Consider the following 18,761-nt stretch of genomic DNA (forward strand, 5'->3'; position numbering starts at 1 on the left):
AGGTCTGAAATCCAAGTAGCTGGAAGAAGTCTAAAAAGACATGGATTAAAATCTCCATTCCACATTCAGTTTCAAGAAAAAACCTCATGCACAGTAAGTGCCACTTTATTCTAGATGTCCCTCCAATTCAGCAGTTGGTGAGGGACAATCATTCCTTGCTGAAGGAACAGAAATCAACAGAGAAGGAAGAATGCTGAGGAATGTGTAACCCCATGGGGCATTTCTTTGAATATACATTAAGAAAACAAGCCATGCTGTTTTCTAGCAAACTAGAAAACAAAGTGGTTTGATGTGTTTCAAAAGTCCACTGGAAACAGTGCTCTTACCAACAGCTCTCCTTGGAATTCACTCCACTCCCATAGGAGCAGTGCAGGTTTTTCCTCACAGGCAGGAGGAAACTGTTTCTAAAAACATCTTACGTAGTACTACTACTACAGTATCACACTAAAACACAGAAGTTAATGCTTTCCTCATTAAAATATTTTATTCATAAGAAAATAGTAAAGATGGAGGCAAATATTTGATGACATGATTGAGTTTTAAAGTATCTCAGAATACACAGAAGCAATGTGAGCTAATTAGTTATGACAATGTCATATAGGAAAACACATCTAATGACAAAAGTAATTGGAACTTTTGATGGCTTTGTCTGAAATATAAAACATACATAAAATGAGGAAATCAGACCCATAATTAATTTATTACTGCTTAATAAGGCATCAGGATTGAGGACTGACCTCCACAACTTCAGATGTCTGAATGCAAGTTGAGCCAGTCGCTGTGGCAATAAAAAGCAATGAAGAAACCTGACAATTTTAAGTCTGTATCAGGACAAAATAAATTGAGTTTTCAAATTTTCCTCTCTCTCCACTGATTATAAAGGAGCACAGGACAGCCTCTGCATTATGCTTCCCATCCCACACTTCACATCGAGAGATGTGTTCTTAGCCCACTACTTAAGTCAAGCAATAAAATTTATCTTACATCTCTTTCATGGTAACCTAAGCAGAAGTAAGTAGTATTGATATGTCTGCACAGATATTTCTGCTGTTTGGCTCAAAATGGTAGCAAGTTTCAGCAACTTGTGTGCTGCACCCTCTGTAAATAACTTAAGCATGTGGGTGAAATGCACTGTTTTGAGTTATTATTCCTATCTGCATAATGCCCCAAGGTTCCAGCTAAGATCAAAGTCCAACTATATTACAGGGTACATACATTCATAATAATGCTGCCTACTGTGGACCAAACACACCACTGCAGCAACTGAGGATATTACTACATTACTACTTCGATGCGTATGTATATTGTGCCCCTGTATGTGGAGATGTTGTGTCTCCTGTAGGAAGGACAGCAGTAAAGCATGAATGCTACATCTAAGCTGCTGCACCTTTCCTTCTGCAGGGGAGCAGAACAGCAGATACCTGGGATTCCTTCTGCTACAGCTGTTCCATTCACTACAGCTGAGTGCTAAAGAAGCAGTTCTTGCTTCAGATAATGTACAAAACAGACATAGCAACAGAGAGGTGAACTTGAGTCATCCCAAGATGACTCAAGACAGTCGTGGAGTACCTTGGGATAAAGTACACATCAATTCACTACACCATACTGTCTCCCAAACTAGCTATTAAATCAAAATATCTTATTTCTCATAGACCAGTCTTAAAAGAAGGTACATACTTATGCAGCAATGCCACTGGTCAGCATCAAACATCTGACTCAAGATGGAAGTCATGGGGTACCAAGTGCATGGTCTTAAAGACCAAGTGGATCTCTGCTGAGTCTTACAGAAACAGGGGTAAGGGATGAAGGGGGAATTCTGCTTTATTTACTCACAGATTATCATACAGGTACAGAAGTGCCAAAGGGAGGGAAGGGAGGAGCAATTATTTTCCCTACATAGTGGAACAGCTACAAATACCAGCTGAAGTCACCCTTACTGCTGCCAAGATCTCAGCTCACTGGCCAGTGAATCTACTCTTTACTCAGTACAACCTTCTATCTACAGTCAGTGCTTTACAAATTAACCTCGCTGTTGCAGTGACCAGCAGGGAAGGGCTTACTTTTTTCAGGGACAAACAGCTGATGTTTGCCTATTTCAGATCCCTGCATAAGCAAATACTGTTCAAGTGCTGAATTCCTAAGCAAGCTGAAAAATGCATTATTTAAAACATGATTGTGTTCCAGCATTGCACAATATCAATATTGTTAAAACTACTAATACTTACACATCAATGCATATATAGTAATCTGATAAATTTTAACTGAACTTTATAGTAGCTGTTTCCAGTTACTCATGAATTACATCATGATGAATTTGGACCAAATATTTCATTGGTCTCTACATTTGTGCATATCATTGGTTGCACATTCAGTCTCCTCTTCTGCATGACCAAGATTTTCCTATTTTTTAATGAAGATCTGCTCTTCGTTTGGTCTCTCCTGTTAGACAAGGTGCACCTCAGTCAGATTTCATTTGTTTTTTCAATTTGGAAAGACCAGCAAGACATTCATCTCGCCATTTTCTCCTGGCATCCAGGACTTTGGGAATAACTGGAATTTTCTCAGACATTGCCTGGAACAGAAAAATTAAGATGATTAAATCTCTCATTCTGAGTAAAAAGCTTCTCACCAGAATTGTCTTCCTGCTTTCCCTGCATCAGATCAAGTAGCCATTCACACAAACTGTAAGTTAGTGTATCACAAGCAATAGGCCACTAATTCTTTACATGGGTGACTGGAAATGAGCTAACCTGTATGAGGAATGCTGTCACATGGAGGAGGTTGGCCTGAATGTGGCAATGAAGGTGCCTACAGAACAAAGTGTAGGCCTCTTCTATTGGTTTGCCCCACATGGCACTGTCTAGTCTCTTTGATAATAACACTTTATTAAGTAGGAATGAGGCAACCTGGCCATTTATATAGCTGAAAATGTGCTCTAAACCAAATGCCTTTGTGTGTGTTTAAAGCTCTGATCTCTCTTCTGGCTCCTAATAAATGTAATGAAGGATACTGTGGGAATTCTTAAAGAGCCAAGCCCAGGTAGTGAGTGATCCCGATACCCTGAGCCTTATTACTGTAAAGTAAGAAGATTCTTGGCAGGCATAAGCAAGGTCAGTTGTCTTGTTATGCCTCTGTAATTTTCCACTGAAAACGTGCAGAGCATGATCTCTGCCAAGGTTGTAGTTTCCCACTGTATTTTTAGAGTAAGGTATTTAATTGCAATTATAACAAGTTATAAACATTAGCTTTGTAAACAATAGTAACCTCTAGACTAACCAATTAGAGCTCAGTATCCAAGGCTGTTACATAAGAAACATAAGGGTGTAAGGGTATAAGAAGAGCACTATATCTAATAAAGTTTGGCAATCGCTTGATCATATTGATCATCTCTGTGTTGTCCATGACTCCTGCGTCGACAGGATACCATGTTTATTAAAAACACTTTGCATTAGGAGTGCCAGTTATAAACAAAATGACAGGGGAAGATACATAACAAACCCACAATTACAATTTTTGTTGTTTATTGGAATACAAGGGAGAAAGCACAGTACTACTGAGGACACAAAGGTAAATTCTGAACAAGATGTTAAAATCTGAACAAGACAGCATGCAAAGTTGACATTTAGAACAAAAGAGGGGGGAGAGAAGGTATTTCTGAGTGCACAGCTGAAGTTGCCTTAGAAGCACCAGTTAAATGTATCACTGGAAGGAGAACAAGAGGTAGTAAGCTCTGGCCAGGGTACCCTGTCACAGATTTTCTCTCAATGAAAAAAAGCTGTTTTGAGAGTGCAGGTAGAGATCACGAAGTCATCTTTGCCAAAATAGTACCTAAGGTCTTAAGCTTAAAAGGCAAGTGTTGAGAAACTGGGTAAACCCTGAAACTGCTACCAATGACTGGCAAGCTGCAGTCAATCCAGAAAAAAAATCAGGGAGAGGGACAGAGGTGTAAGATAAGAAATGCTTAATGTTTTACTCTTAAGAGGGGATTCTTGCAAGCCCATCTTTGGCATTGAAGACTGCAGATAATAAGAGACACACAAACAGATGTTGAAGTGGAATCCAGTGGAACCCAAACTGTTTCATATCAGTTAAAAGCTTCTAATTGTGAATAACTTCACATTACTGACTGTTTTTATAAGCACTGTATGTTGCTTAAGCATAAAGATTTTTTTAACATAGCTGATGTTAAAACTGCATTAACATAAATAGGAACAAAAATGCTATCTTCCAGACAGACTGTCTTCATATATGGAATTAATCTCTGACTGCTTATCAGGAACAATTTAACACACACTTTAGTTTTTACTGAAGCATTAAAAAAGGGAACTATGAAAAGGCAGAGTTAGAATATGACAATACTTCAACTAATTCCTGTGGCCAAACAAAACATCCTATATATAGTCAGTACAAATAAATGGTGGGCTTAGAAATTTAAATGGATAAACCAGGTCTCAATCCAGTATAGCACTGAAACATGATTATATTTAACCACGCAAGTAACCTTACTGGACTGCTAACATGCTTAAAATAAATGTGTATTTGAATGCATTACACACTGGAACTCTAGTTTGTAAAGTACAGAAAACCAAGAAAAAGAACATCAAGAAAAAAGAAGCTACAGGGTTTATGCAGGAATAAGGAGTAGGAGAAAGACACAGAAAGAGAAGTAATGTAGGAAAGGAAGCTTGGAGATGAGCATATTATGGTAGAGGACATAGGACAGAACTGGTAAGAAATAGTGTGGAGGATTTAATGTAAATAACCCATAGTTGCTAGGAGTGACTCTTCTGTCTAGTAATAATGTTACTCAGCTGCTAGGTCCATTTCCACTGATGTACATCAAAATGCTTTCACAAGAGACTTGCATTTTGCTTGCTGATCTTGTTTAAAACACACATTTGCACAAGAAATACAGACTACAGGTACCTCTAACAGTAAACTGAATTGCTACAAATGTTAAAAGCTAAAGTTCTTTGTTCTGAATGTTACTGTATTTATTAACTTCGTATTTACCTGACTGATTTTCTGTTCAGCTTCACCTGAAAATTCTGGAACTGGTCCAAAGGTGTTCAGAACAAGTCTCATACCTTCACAGTATCTTTCACAATAATTTGAAATACCTACAAATAAGAGTGAAAAATTACATTCAACACAAATCCCTACTTAAGTTCAGTAAGCCTGCCTGTGCTTAAGTAGGATCCAAAGTAGAGTCAAAAAAAAAAAAAGTGTGCTCTTATGACTAAGACACCTAAGTGTCATCAAGAAAAACTGTATTAAATCTACCACATTTCCATTAAGGTTCATGCAAAAATCATTCGGGACATGCTTTCACTGCAAAACCAATTAAAGTTACATATTAGCAGGCAATGCTACGTGAGAGGTCCAGTACACAACCATGCATATACTTGTGCTCTGTCAGGTGAGTCTGGAGAGCTTCCCCGATCAGTGTCCATGAGGAAAGTGCTCTCACCTCTCCTCCTGTTCAGTATGTGTCATATCAGCTGAAGCATTCACAGAATCACAGACTTCCTGTTTTATTTTTATTAATTAGCCTGCAGTGTATCACGAGCAACACAGCTCAGGGGATAAGGGTCAAAAGCGTGGAGGCCCAGGTGGCCTCCAGTGAGGAGAAAGGCTTAAGAAGGAACAGATGGAACTTGCAGATCAACATTTTGTATCACAGCTAGGGTCAGCTAAAAGAATTAGCTTTTATGACCATAGGGCCCTCTCTGATGGTTGAGCACTGCTTTGCCAAAAACCTGCCTAATCTGGTAATAAAAGCTTTATACTAGGAACACTGGAAAAGTGAGATTACAAAGTGCAGTCAAGTGAGGAAGGGGTTGTACTGGGGTAGAAAGGAGTGCATGGTAAAAGCTGTAAAAGAAGCCTCAAGGAAGTATAAAAAAAGGCAGGAGTCCACTTCTAGTATATGTGCACAAATGCATGCACCTTGAGAAACAAGCAGGGAAAAGAGCTCCATGTGTGGTCACACAGCTATGACCTTGTTGGCCCAAATGCGGTGTGATGGAATAGTTCACACAGCTGGAGTGCTGCAGCGGACAGAGACACGCTTCAGGAAAGACGAGGGGATGTGATATCTCTATAAAAGAGCAGCTCAGATGTATGGAACTACTCTATAGGGGTAGGTGACTGGCTGGGTGAGAGCCTGTGAGTCAGCAGCAGTGGAGGGGCCAGTAAAGGATAGCACCCTCCAAGAGCAAGAACAATCCATTCTGATACTGGGAAGACAATTAAACACATCAAAAGTTTGGCTTGGATGTGAGCTCCTGTGCAAAAAGGCAGCATACAGGAGGCAGAAGAAGGGACAGGCTGTAGAAGACAAATTTAAAAATACTGCCTAGGCATGTAGGGATGGTGTCATGAAAGCTGAAGCTTAGCTCCAGTTCAGACTTGCAAGGATGTCAAGGTCTACTGTTACATTAGCAACAGAAAGCTGAACAAGGGAAGTGTGGGCCTGTTGCTGAATGGGTGGCTGATTTAGTGACAGGAGAAACAGGTGAAGCAGTTACTCATTGCTTTATTTGCTTCAGTCTTTATTGACAAGGTCTCCTATGCCTTTGTGCTTAGAGGCAGGGTTCAATGAGAAGAGCTATGAGCAGTAAATGATAACCTAGTCAGTGACTTATCTGCAAGAACTCAGCCCCACCTGAGACCATGAGACAAAACAAACTATATCTAAAGGCATGAGAGAATTGGCCCATTGCAAGGCTGCTTTTTACTGTATTTTAAAAATCCTGTCAGTCAATTCATCAATGTCATGATTTGTGATCCCCAGATGACTGAACGCAAATATTGCACACATCTTCAGAAAGATCAAAAGAACAATCCGGGGTACTACAGGCCAAGTAAACACTTCTGTCCCAGAGAAAATCAAGGAGCAAGTCCTCTGGAAACAAATTCCTGGGCACAGGAATAAGAAGAAAATGACTGTGACAGTCAGCATGTAGTCACCAATGCGTACACCATGGTGTAAATCATGTCTGACTGACCTTGTCTTCTGTGATAAAGTCATTGGATTTGTGGAAAATAGGAAAGTAGTGGATATCATTTACCTCAGGTTTAGAAGGGTATTTCATACTGATATTCTTTTATCAAAGTTAGACATTAAGGTCTGCATGCTTGGACAGCTAGGTGGATAAAAAATGGGTTGGATCCTGAGGCTCAGAGGGTACTGGTTAATGGGTTGGACTCTACCTGGAGCCCAGCAAAAATGGAGTATTGTAGGAATCTATCCTGTATTGCTTAATGGCCCTTGCTCACAAAGTCTGTGCATGACACCAAATTGTGAGGGTGGACCAGCTGATACACTGGAGGACAGGGCTATCCTTAGACAGGCTGGAGGAATGAGCCAATACAAAACCTTAAAAATTTAACAAGGACTAATGCAACACCCTGTATCTCAGAAGGAAGAGCTCCTTGCAGCAACACAGGCTTGTGAGTCCTGAGAACTCCTGGTCCTGAAGCTGAATGTGAACCAATAGTGTGTCTGGCAGCAAAGAGAGACAATAACATCACAGCACAGTCAGACTGAAAGAAGTGATTATCCCCTTTATTCAGCACTCATTAGAGTGCATCCAGAATACTGCATACAGTTTGGGATTCCCCAATATAAGAAAGACATTGACAAATGGGAGCAACTTCAGCCTCCATCAAAATGGTAGAGGCTGGAGCACTTGCCCTGTGAGGAGAGGCTGAAGGAGCTGGGAGCTCTCAGTTTGGAGCAAAAATGGCTTCAGGGGAACCTTAACAGCAGTTCCCCAGTGCCTACAGGGAGGTCACTGAGCAGACAGAGCCAGGCTCTTTACAGTTGTTATATGTCAGGACAGGAGACAACAGGCACAATTTGAAACAAGGACTTGCAACTGGATACTCAAGCACTGGCACAGGTTGTTCACAGAGGCTGTGCAGTCTCCATCTCTGGGGGTTTTCAAGACTGGATGAAACCCTGAACAGCTTGGTCTTGCCTCAGAGATTACTCTGCTGTGATCACCTTAAATAACACGTGGTCAGAGAACCTGAGAAACAGCTAACTGGCAATAATGGGTAAAATGGCACACACGTAGACCTTGGCTGAATTAGGGAAAGGTCTGGCTTTTATCAGCTCCAGTAGGAATCTAAAAAAAAATTACTGTTGAGGCACTAGAGACAAACTGGAACAACCAATGCACCAAAAAGATGAATCGGTCATTTAGCCAGACATATACATGTAGTAGACTTTTTAGTACTATTAACTACCACATAATCAAGAAAAGATCAGGCAGCACTTCCCACTGTACATCAAGAAGTCATGAGCTGCACCACAACAGTATATGAGCAATGACTGGCAGTAAGCAAGATGACGCCAGGAAGAATGTTGATTATCCTGATGAACACTCTAGATCTGAGAAGGAAAGTTCTGAATATCCACTAAAAGCTTGTGATAACCTCTCTTTTCTGAGAATCATGGAGACTGAAGAATGTGCATCTTACCTCTCTTTTTATTAGATAATTATCAAAGCAAGGAGAAGGAAGATGCAGAAGACAAAGGCAAGCAGTGAGGGTCACCAACTCTTTCATGAAGACTCAGGGTATCATAAAAACTGAGAAGCATGAACCTGAACTGCTTGTGGGTTTATCCAACCACAAAATGCAGGAAATGTAAGTGGGTGGCCTGGCTACCATAGGAAAGAATGCAACTCAGGTCAAGAGTCATGAAACAACCTCTTTCCTGAACAGCTTGTAGACAGTCCCCTGGAATGCAATGCTGTGTGGTATCAATACCATAGAAGGCACACCTGTCTAATCCTCAATGGCTGAGGTTGAAAGGTGGATGAATGATAGAAACCTCTGCCTACTGACAACCATGAATCCTAAACTACAATACTTACACTACTCAAAATGCCTGAAATCACTGAAGTACAGGTTTTCCAAAAGACGTCTGAATGAGAGTATGGAAAAACACTCTTATTTTTCCAAAGAGTATGGAAAACACTCTTGTTTCTGGACCAAAATCAGAAGAACTTTGAAAGGACAAATGCTTCAGAAGTATTAATTTTCCGGTAAGAAATCAGCACTCTGAAGTCATGATGACTATCAGATGAACAGCTGAAAGGACAGGAGAACATGCCTATTGCATGAGAGCAACATGGAGAGACTTGAAAGTATTCAACTCTCTTTAAAAAATGGCCTAAAAACATTTCTCTAGTATGAGAAGAAAGGAGGCTCTAAGAAGACCAGAAGCCTTGTTGAGTAGCTTAAACTGTATCTGGTGCCAGGAGTGTGCCAATCAGCATTTAGTCAGCCTGTTTCCTTGTGTTATCTAAAATACTTGTTGCTAGAACACACTTTGGTATGTTCTGGCTTTCTCCAACACAAAAAGGGAAGTCAGCTGGTCATACAGGTATACTGGTGCTCTAATAGTATGGAAATAGAGCATTTTGATCAATTTTGACAACCAGAAACCTGCAATTGCCTAGTGGGCTCCAAAACATCACTAGCAGGAAGTGAGATTCAGGAAGAGAAGCATTACTGTGGGATGTGGGACAAGCCATGATACAATTCTATCTCTTCACTGAGGGAATAAGCAGAGACCATCCACCTCCATAAACACCCTGGAAAGTACTACTGGTTATCAAGGTTTGCTGATCATATTCTATCACTAGCATAACTGCTTGCCTGTTTAATATTAACAGCTGGGCTCACAGACTTTGGCACTTAAAGCCAACACAGATGAACCTACAGGGGATATGCTAGCCACCTCAGCAATCTTGGGAACCCAAAGCAATTCTGGATGAGACTCATGCATCAACAACATGACAATAATATTTTATTATTGTTTATAATATTTTTTATCATTTATTTATTATTAAAATAATATTTTATTTTATTAAAAAACAAAAAAGTTTTTTCTTCTAACAGTGAGGAGTCTGAGCAAAAAGTCTGCCCCCACATTGTGCAACATCATAGAAAAGTTTCCAGATGTAGAAGCAGAAATGACTGAGGCTGAAGAGTGCAGAACTATGTGAACTCGGGTACATGTTGCTGACTCACAGCTGCTAGTAGCAGCTGTTGCCAGCTGGACAATCACTAAACAAAAAATAGCAATTCAGTCATATATGGCCATTCAGGCAAATCCACATGAGCAACTGGTGATAGAAGGAATGGTAAACAGAGCAGTCCCAGTTACCAGTTATTCTGGTACTTAGCTGACACAGGTCTACATCACCTAGACCAGAAACAAATAGTTTGGGTTTGGTACTTTTTCAAAAGTCCTGGTGAACCTCTCAACCATCTGGTAAGCTTGTTTAATGAGTAGTTTTGATTCTGGTACAGTCAGGAGAAGACAGAAGACTGTGTGCCAGGTATCTTTTTCATGAGCCTCAGCCTGAAGAGATAACATCAGTATCTTGGGCTGAATGCTTGGATGTGGCTGATCCGTCTACCTGGTGAATATGAACTCCTGAGCTGGAAATCACCTTCAAAGCTCACTCAGCCAGCTGATCTTGGAGATCCAGCTCCTACTGCCAGCTCACCTACAGCCTGTATGAATCAGAACAATTTCTGGGTGGGTGTAGCTGACCAATGCAACAGAGATGCCAAATGCAGGCTAGGTAATACAGTTCACTCACTGCACGCAATGTATGAATAAAAAGAAGCCTTATGCAAAGTCAGCAAAACAGAAAAAGGTAACACACCCCCCCGTGTTATGTGTCTAGAGAAGAGCAGCAGCATTAGCATAGTTGATCTCCACATTGTGCCTGAAATGGCAATATGCAGGCACGTATGCTGCATGCCAAGCAGGGGGTGAACACTGCGAAATCTTTCCAGTCTCAAGTGAAAGAAATACATCAACAATTAAAATATACATATGGTCATACTCAAAGATTAAAAAAAATAATTATTTCAAAATAGCTAACTCAAGACAGCTCTCGGTGTGAAATGTCAGCGGAGACCAGTGCAATCTTTAACTTGGTTTCAGTAATCAAGATTAAGTCTCAGCTGCCAGCTTCAAAAAGGCACTTGAGCAATGGGCAATACTGCGGGATAAATAACTTTGCTTTTCAACTGCAAACTCAAAATTGGCAAATATTTGACTCCCGGCCTTTAGACTTAGGAGTCTTTTGGTTCAAAGGTCAGGGCTATTGCAAAGGTGGATGAGAAGAGTGCATGGAACATAGAGAGAAGATGGAAAACAAATTATGACAGAATCCCTTTAATCCTTGATGATATTGCCCAGGGAGCAGCTTAAGATGGAAGAATTAGCATCTGTAAACAGCATAAGACACACAGGGCAGCACCTGTGAGGTGGAGAAATAGGAAGATGTCAAATGGAGCTGTTAATCAAGATCTCTCCTTGCATCCAGTTGCTGTGCCCATACTGTACCCCACTATCTCCAACTGGATAAAAAGAATGACTCAAGATGCATCTGGGACAGAGAAATAAAGGAATCAACTCACAACATAGGAATGATGATATCTTCCTCTTGTCTATGTGGTTTGTTGGCTTTCTGTGTAAACCTCTATCTTCCCTGCACACTCACCTCATCAGTGTTTGAAGGAAGGGGCTGTGGGAAAAGGCAGATGTTGCAGCAGGCACCTGAGAACCATGAACACAGAACAGAAATACTCCCAGGCAAGGTAGGAGTTCCCTGAATCCTTCTTCTACCACATATTTGCAACTGTGGCAGACAGTGGAAGAAGAGGAATGAATAACAAAATATTCTAAAGGAGTAATGACTACAGAATTATAGAGATGAAAATGGGAATATTCCATCTTCCCTGAAAGTCCCAAACCCACTTAGCATTTCTGACTTGTTCAATATAGTTATGGGAACATGTTAGCACAAGCTAGATGAAGGCATTATTTTAAGGCTCTTCAGCTGCCCATATGTCTAGGCTCTATACCACCAACAAAGGAAGAATAAGCTACTGCTTATTTATATCTTCAATGACAGTAGAGGAAATTTTCAAAATAGCTAATGAACTGTCTCATAGAAACTTATTCAGGTCCTTACCTGAAGGATTTGCCCTAGTGTGGTGCAAACATGGGTATCAGTGAAATGCCTCTAGTTGCATCATCAAGATGGAACAGGGCATTGATGAAGGAAAAAGAACTAAGGACAGATATTTAGCTTAGAAGCATACATAAAATGCTTCACTGCCCTGAGAAGGCTACTTCAATAAGTGAGGTTCATATGCATAAAGGTGATGGGAATAGTTAGAAAAAGGGAGAGAAAACATGGCAGTAGAAAATGTAGTATGTTCATGCAATATAGCATGTAAGCATCTTTAAGTATCTTTGCTTCCTGTATGCGAAGTCTCATTTTCTCCTCTTCATAAGAAAGACAATAGGCAGTAGGGCTGAAGGATGCAAGCAAGCAAACTTGGTAAACCTGTCTGGCAAGAGCACTACACACAGGGCAAAACAAGGAAGACACTGAGATATTTATGAGAAAAAAGAGCCAGGAGCAAGCATTACTGGCAAGGCCAGGGAACATGCCAAACACAGACTCACAATACTTACTGTTAAATTGATTACTTTTAACCTGATGAGTAGCATAAGAAGACACTGTAATGACTCAAAAAGAACATGCAAGATGGTCAAGCCACTGATGTAATAGCATCAACGATTTGAAAAGACTGGGGTGGGGTTGATTTTAGCAGGTAAAATCTAAAATGAGGCTGCACTTGGTAAGACTACAGATGAGTATGGATGAGAACTGAAAAGGCATTTTTCAGGAACATAATGGGCGATCTGTCATTGTTAGGTTATGTTCAGAGACAAAAGATGTCCCAACCTCTTTGCTTTGTTGATTGAAGGAGTACATTTCTAGACATTATAACTCCAAGGAAAACCTAAATGTAATCCTATCTTCATCAAGGGTGTGTCTGAACACAGATGCATGCTCTTAGCTGGGGTGTGGATTCACATGATGCCTGCTACTCTACATTAATGCCCATATGAATTCACTTAGACTGTAGCTGCATGAACACTTTCAACTACCCTAACACAGTGGTAGTACCAAAAAAATTTTATTCTTACTGTCTGTTACCATCTCAACAGCAATACACAAATATTTGTGCAGGACTGTTGTGAGATGGATCAAGGAATTAAACTGGGCTAATATAAACCACTTATTTTGTTACATCAGTTTAATATCTGGGATGAAATCCTCAGTCTGAGCCACTTAGTGACCATACACATTATTTCATTAGCACAAGGGAGAAGAATGCACCAAGATGTGTTCTTCAGGACACATCTATAATGACTTCAGCAATAAAGCATAAAAAACTCCTACGCAAAGTCACGTGCTCCTTTCAGAAGATGGAGGGAACCACTTTACACCTACAAGTCTAGAGAAGGAAACTGGTGCACAGCAGTCAGTATGCTGAAAAATTCCCACCTTTGCTTACTGCACACAAAGTTTTTAATGCAGAACAGCCCTGCAGCTGCATAGAGGCAAACTGCAGTTCTAGAAACACTACGAACTGCCTTCTTCAGCCTATTGGGAGGTGAACTGAATGTGTGAAAACATACGAAATAACGGGTAGGTTCATGAGAAAAGAGAGGTTTGCATGATTATGTACGACTGTGACATTTCATCTCAGAGGTACCCTCTTACAAGTATTCCTGAATTAAGGTGAGGTTTTATTAACATTTATTAGTTGTTTGGAGAGAAACAGAGGCAGTCTTCCTTTTCTTAGATTTTATTACCTTAATTTAATGATTCTCACACCTTCTGCTTACCAGCTTGTGGTACAAAAGCTCCTGAACTGAGTTAAAGCTTGATTTGCTCCCTGTATGACAGCATTAAAGCAGGAGCCATAGCAATGAAAATAATCTCTGATTTGGAACCAGTCAGCATGCCTCTTTACAGTAATGTTAAAAAACATTCTTGGCTATGTTTTGCCTTGTTAGACAAGGTGAGCAAGCATTTAGGTTAGATATAAGGAAGACGTTCTTTACTGTGAGGGTGGTGAGGCAGTGGAACAGGTTGCCCAAAGAAGTGATAAAAGCTCCATCCCTGGCAGTGTTCAAGGCCAGGCTTGGTGACATGGTTTAGTGTGTGGTACCCCTGTCCATGGCAGGGGACTTGGAACTATATCAGCTTAAGGTTCTTTCAAACCTTAACAATTCTATGATTCTATGATTCCCACTTTCAGTAAAAGAAACGTAATTTTGAATATGAAGATGCATTCCTAGCTTTTCAGATATTTGAACTTACAATCTCTCCCTGTTGAGCTCTTCTGGTAGTAGTAGCAGTTTAGATTGAATGTTAAATTCCAATTATAGCTCACTAAATAATCCACTAAAATAAGGAAACTGATCTAAGACAGTCAATTGTGAAATATATATGAAGAACTTTTGCTGAAATATGTAAAACACAGTAAATGATACCCTAGCTTCTGGCTTTGCAGGTTATTTTTTGCAAAAGCTTAAAAGCTGCTGACAGTTCAAGAACCAGGAGATTCAGTAGATACAATCTTATTGAGGCTGGATCATCTTCAGTATACTCACAGATAGCCAGGTACATATATAGGAGGGACATTGTGTCTGCTAACATATAACCCCATGATAAGTACACAAGTAAAATGACTCTAGTGAAGTCTGATGATATTCCTTGTAAAAGACTTAACAGCATTTGTTGTGATGCTGACATGAAATAATGACTCAAATGCAGAACTCACTGAAACCAACCATCAACATTATAATATTACGCCATTTGGACATGCTTCTTTCCCCCTCAAAGCAGTTTCCTTCCTGTCTGTTGCAATTCAGTTCTCAAGCTGCTGCTGCTGCTTCTGCTGCTTTTAGTGACTTGACATTGTCATTTTATTCCATGTTCAAGGATCTTGGCTCACAGCCATATATCCAAACCTCCTAATATTCATGCATGGATTAACTGGTAATCTGAAGTGGCCTAGATAATAGCTTTCAATAAGACCATTTATGAATATGAAGGACATAAGAGCTAACAGGGGGAAACCTGGCATTAGCACAGGAAGTTCATGGGAGGATCTTGACTGTATGCATTCCATATGGAAAGAAGTAACACTGATCTCAGAAAATCACTGGAATAACATTCTTTATTCAAAACCAAACAAAAATATCACATCGCTCATTTAAAAAAAAACAACAAACTTTCCATCTTCTAGTATCTCCCACAAATATCACTATTTTACTCTCACATGCTTCCTGCATCTCTGCCATCCTTCCTCACTGATTAACAGAGTTTAAATTGTATAATTAATATCTTATAGCTGTAACGCTGCTATGAAGTTGATGAAGTTGCTAGACTGGCTAACAGTAAGGGCTGTCATAGAATCGTTTAAGTTGGAAATGACCTTTAAGATCATGGAGTCCAACTGCTAACCCAGTACTGCCAAGTCCACCACTAAACCACGTCCCCAAGTGGTATCTACACATCTTTTAAATACCTCCAGGGATGGTGACTCACCCACTTCCCTGAACAGCCTGTTCCAATGCTTGACAGCCCTTTTAGTGAAGAAATTTTTCCTAATATCCAATCTAAACCTCCCCTGGCACAACATGAGGCCATTTCCTCTTGTCCTATCACTTGTCACTTGGGAGAAGAGACCAACACCCACCTTGCTACAATCTCCTTTCAGGTAGCTGTAAAGAGTGATATGGTCTCCCCTGAGCCTCAATTTCTCCAGGCTGAACAACTCCAGTTCCCTCAGCTGCTCCTTGTAAGACTTGCATTCTAGACCCTTCATCAGCTCTGTGGCCCTTCTCTGGACAAGCTCCAGCACCTCCATGTCTTGCAGTGAGAGGCCCAGAACTGAACACAGTATTTGAGGTGCAGCTTCACCAGTGCTGAGTACAGCAGGACAATCACTGTCCTAGACTGCTGGCCATGCTCTTTTTGATACAAGCCAGGATGCTGTTGGCCTTCTTTGTCACTTAGGTACAAGCTGGCTCCTGTTCAGCCACTGTCGATCAACCCTCTGAGGTCCTTTTCTGCTGAGCAGTTTTCCAGCCATGCTTCCCTAAGTCCATAGCATTAAATGCAGTAGTTGTGACCAAAGTGCAGGTCCCAGCACTGAGCCTTATTGAACCTCATACAATTGGCCTTGGCCCATTGATTCCAGCCTGTCCAGATCCCTCTGTAGAGCCTTATTACTCCTTAAGCAGATCAACAGTCCTGTCCAACTTGGTGTCATCTGCAAGCTCACTGAGGGTGCACTCGATCCCCTCACTCACATCATTGATAAAGACATTAAACAGAATTGGCCCTAATACTGAGCCCTGTGGAACACTACTTGTGACCAGCTGCCAACTGGGTTTAACTCCATTCACCACCATTCTTTGGTCACAGCCATCCAGCCACTTTTTTACCCAGAAAAGAGTACACCAATCCAAGCCATAAGCAGCCATTTTCTCCAGGAGAATGCTGTAGGAAATTATGTCAAAGCTTTAATAAAGTCTAGGTAGACACATCCACAGCCTTTCCTTCATCTACTAAGGGGACCACCTTGTCACAGAAGGAGATTAGGTTAGTCAAGCAAATCCTGGGCAATCAAGGGGAGGTCCATAGTATTCCATATTATGTGAAGCAATACAGGGCAACCAAACAGAAGCTGGTGCTGGTATGGAACTGTGAACATAAGTTATCAAGTGTCCTGACATCAGCAGTTTTGATTTAAACTGTTTCTGATGAAAGCAATAGCCTGAGTCAGCCTGCCAGCACATAAACAGGAGCAGCTCTAGACAGAGACAATGCATCTTCAGGATTGGGAGTGAAGCAATACATCTCATGATCCAAGTTACTGAACAAGCCAACAAGGTGCTTTTGTGTAAATAGCCCAGTTTACAGATGTACTATGTTATTTTAACTGAGAATATTATATAATGTAAAAATAACTCAACAGGTATATTTTGGTTTTGTATTTTGCCCCCACAAGACTACTTTTCCATTTTCAGTCTCTTGGATTATATTTCATAGTTTTTATTCCTCTGATCTTAAATACTAAAATTCCTAACAGAAGGAAGCATTATATCTAGAAGCTGGATAATCTCTGCCATGAATAAGCAATGTGTCAGTTGCATGTGTTACCTAAAACTGGTTTGAGATGGGAAATTTCACAAATGTTTTTATAACAATGACTATTTCCTGATGGGAGGAAAGAAGCTAAGATGGATCATGATGGAACATCAAATGCGAAAGGGCACTCCAAGAAGAGCATCAAAGCCAACCCAGATGACTTAGACAATTCCATTTATCTCAGGTGAACACTATTTTAGAATTAAGGAATCTAAAACATGGATTAACAGCATTCACAGGTTTGACTTGATCTCTAAAACTTTTGTTGCTGTTATTTTATTAAAAAGCATTTTATTTTGGTTTTATGTTTTAGTAGAGGCAGTTCAGCAAATTACTCTGACAGAAGACCCTGTGCATGGACAGTTCCTACAGAGGATGTCATGGAAGCTTAGGGGAATGGTGGGAGCAGGAGTGGACAACCCTGACCCAAAAGACTGCAGACAGATTGCTGTACTTAAGGCTATTACTACATGTATTTGTTATGTTTTATGTAAAGAATGCATATGGTTGATAGTGAGCAAGTTTAAAAAAAAAAAATCACTAGAGAGGACTGGAAACTACCAGATATTAATAGATCAGAGGAGAGAAACTTCTAGGAAAGTGCCTCTATTTAGAAGGTGGATGTTGTTTACTTAACAAGGAACAAAAGCAAACACTTTGTGACATTTAATTTACTGATATACAGCCAAACTGACAAGCTGTGGTTTAAACCCAACTGGCAACTAAGTACCATGGTGGAGGATCCACAATTTCACATCCATGTCAAAACTGCTTTGCCAGTCTTAAGAGACTAAGTTTCTGCCTAGTAACTACAAACAAGTAGACAGAAAATAGCACTGATACTTTATGATTCTGGTTTCTTATTTTTATTTTACTATGGTATTAATAGGCATTGCACCAGTGCCTAAAATATCCAGTAACAGAGCAGGGGCCTACCATATCAGTGACCATACAAAACCTAAATAAAGACACAGCCCATAATATAAAGAGATGAAAACATATTTAGTTGAGCTTTACTTCTTGAAGTCTATATGCTTTGTTAGATTAATTGTCCAGAACTCTGAAATCCTGATCTGTAATTTGTATTTAATTTGATGCAATTCCCTTTTTATTCAGCTGGGATTCATGTATACTATTCCAGAAACATCTACAAATCTGTCTTAATTATGCAAGACAGATATTGAACTGTTACTTGACTGCTTTGTCAAGTCAACTTTGTATGCACATACTTTGTGAATAGAAGCAATTTCACTTCACTCAGGACCTAAGCCAGCTTAAAGCAAGCCAGCTCAAGCGAGATTCACAGTGAGCCTTTGCTATAAAGAGTGGGGTGAGGGAAAACAGAAAACAGGTGGTCATCTACAGAAAGTAAGTTTCTGTTGACAATAAATGATCAGATTAACTTTTCCAATACTTTATTTTCCTGACACCCAGACAATCCCGAACTATAGACACAGAAACGTTTGCAAAGCACCAGGACAAATCTTGGAAAATATGAAATACACCACTAGTGTTTCAGTGATTTGTCATACTCCATCTGATCACTTACAATAGGATAGTCAATATCCATCTCACTTGACCTCAAATTTTAAGTAAGTTTAATTTTTCTTATCATTGCAGTAAAGAGAGAAACCAGTCATAGCTGCAGGAATCCTAACATGGTTTGTTTTATAACATTTCCGGAGCCTTGTGCAA

At 40.1% G+C, this 18,761-nt stretch overlaps 1 protein-coding gene across 2 annotated transcripts in view; it reads right to left on the reverse strand.

The window, feature by feature from the left end:
* Positions 1-461: 461 nt before the first annotated feature.
* The window catches only part of CRYL1 (crystallin lambda 1), a 61,375-nt gene continuing 43,075 nt past the window's right edge, over positions 462-18,761 (reverse strand). For both annotated transcript variants that reach the window (XM_031049588.2, XM_013129228.3), the window contains exons 7-8: positions 5,014-5,120; positions 462-2,572 (exon numbers count right to left, since the gene is read on the reverse strand). In XM_031049588.2, the coding sequence (XP_030905448.1) occupies positions 2,459-2,572; positions 5,014-5,120 (221 nt within the window). In that variant the 3' untranslated portion in view covers positions 462-2,458. The remainder of the gene's footprint in view (positions 2,573-5,013; positions 5,121-18,761) is intronic.

The sequence above is a fragment of the Melopsittacus undulatus genome, chromosome 2, assembly GCF_012275295.1.
Source record: "Melopsittacus undulatus isolate bMelUnd1 chromosome 2, bMelUnd1.mat.Z, whole genome shotgun sequence".
NCBI classification, from domain to species: domain Eukaryota; kingdom Metazoa; phylum Chordata; class Aves; order Psittaciformes; family Psittaculidae; genus Melopsittacus; species Melopsittacus undulatus.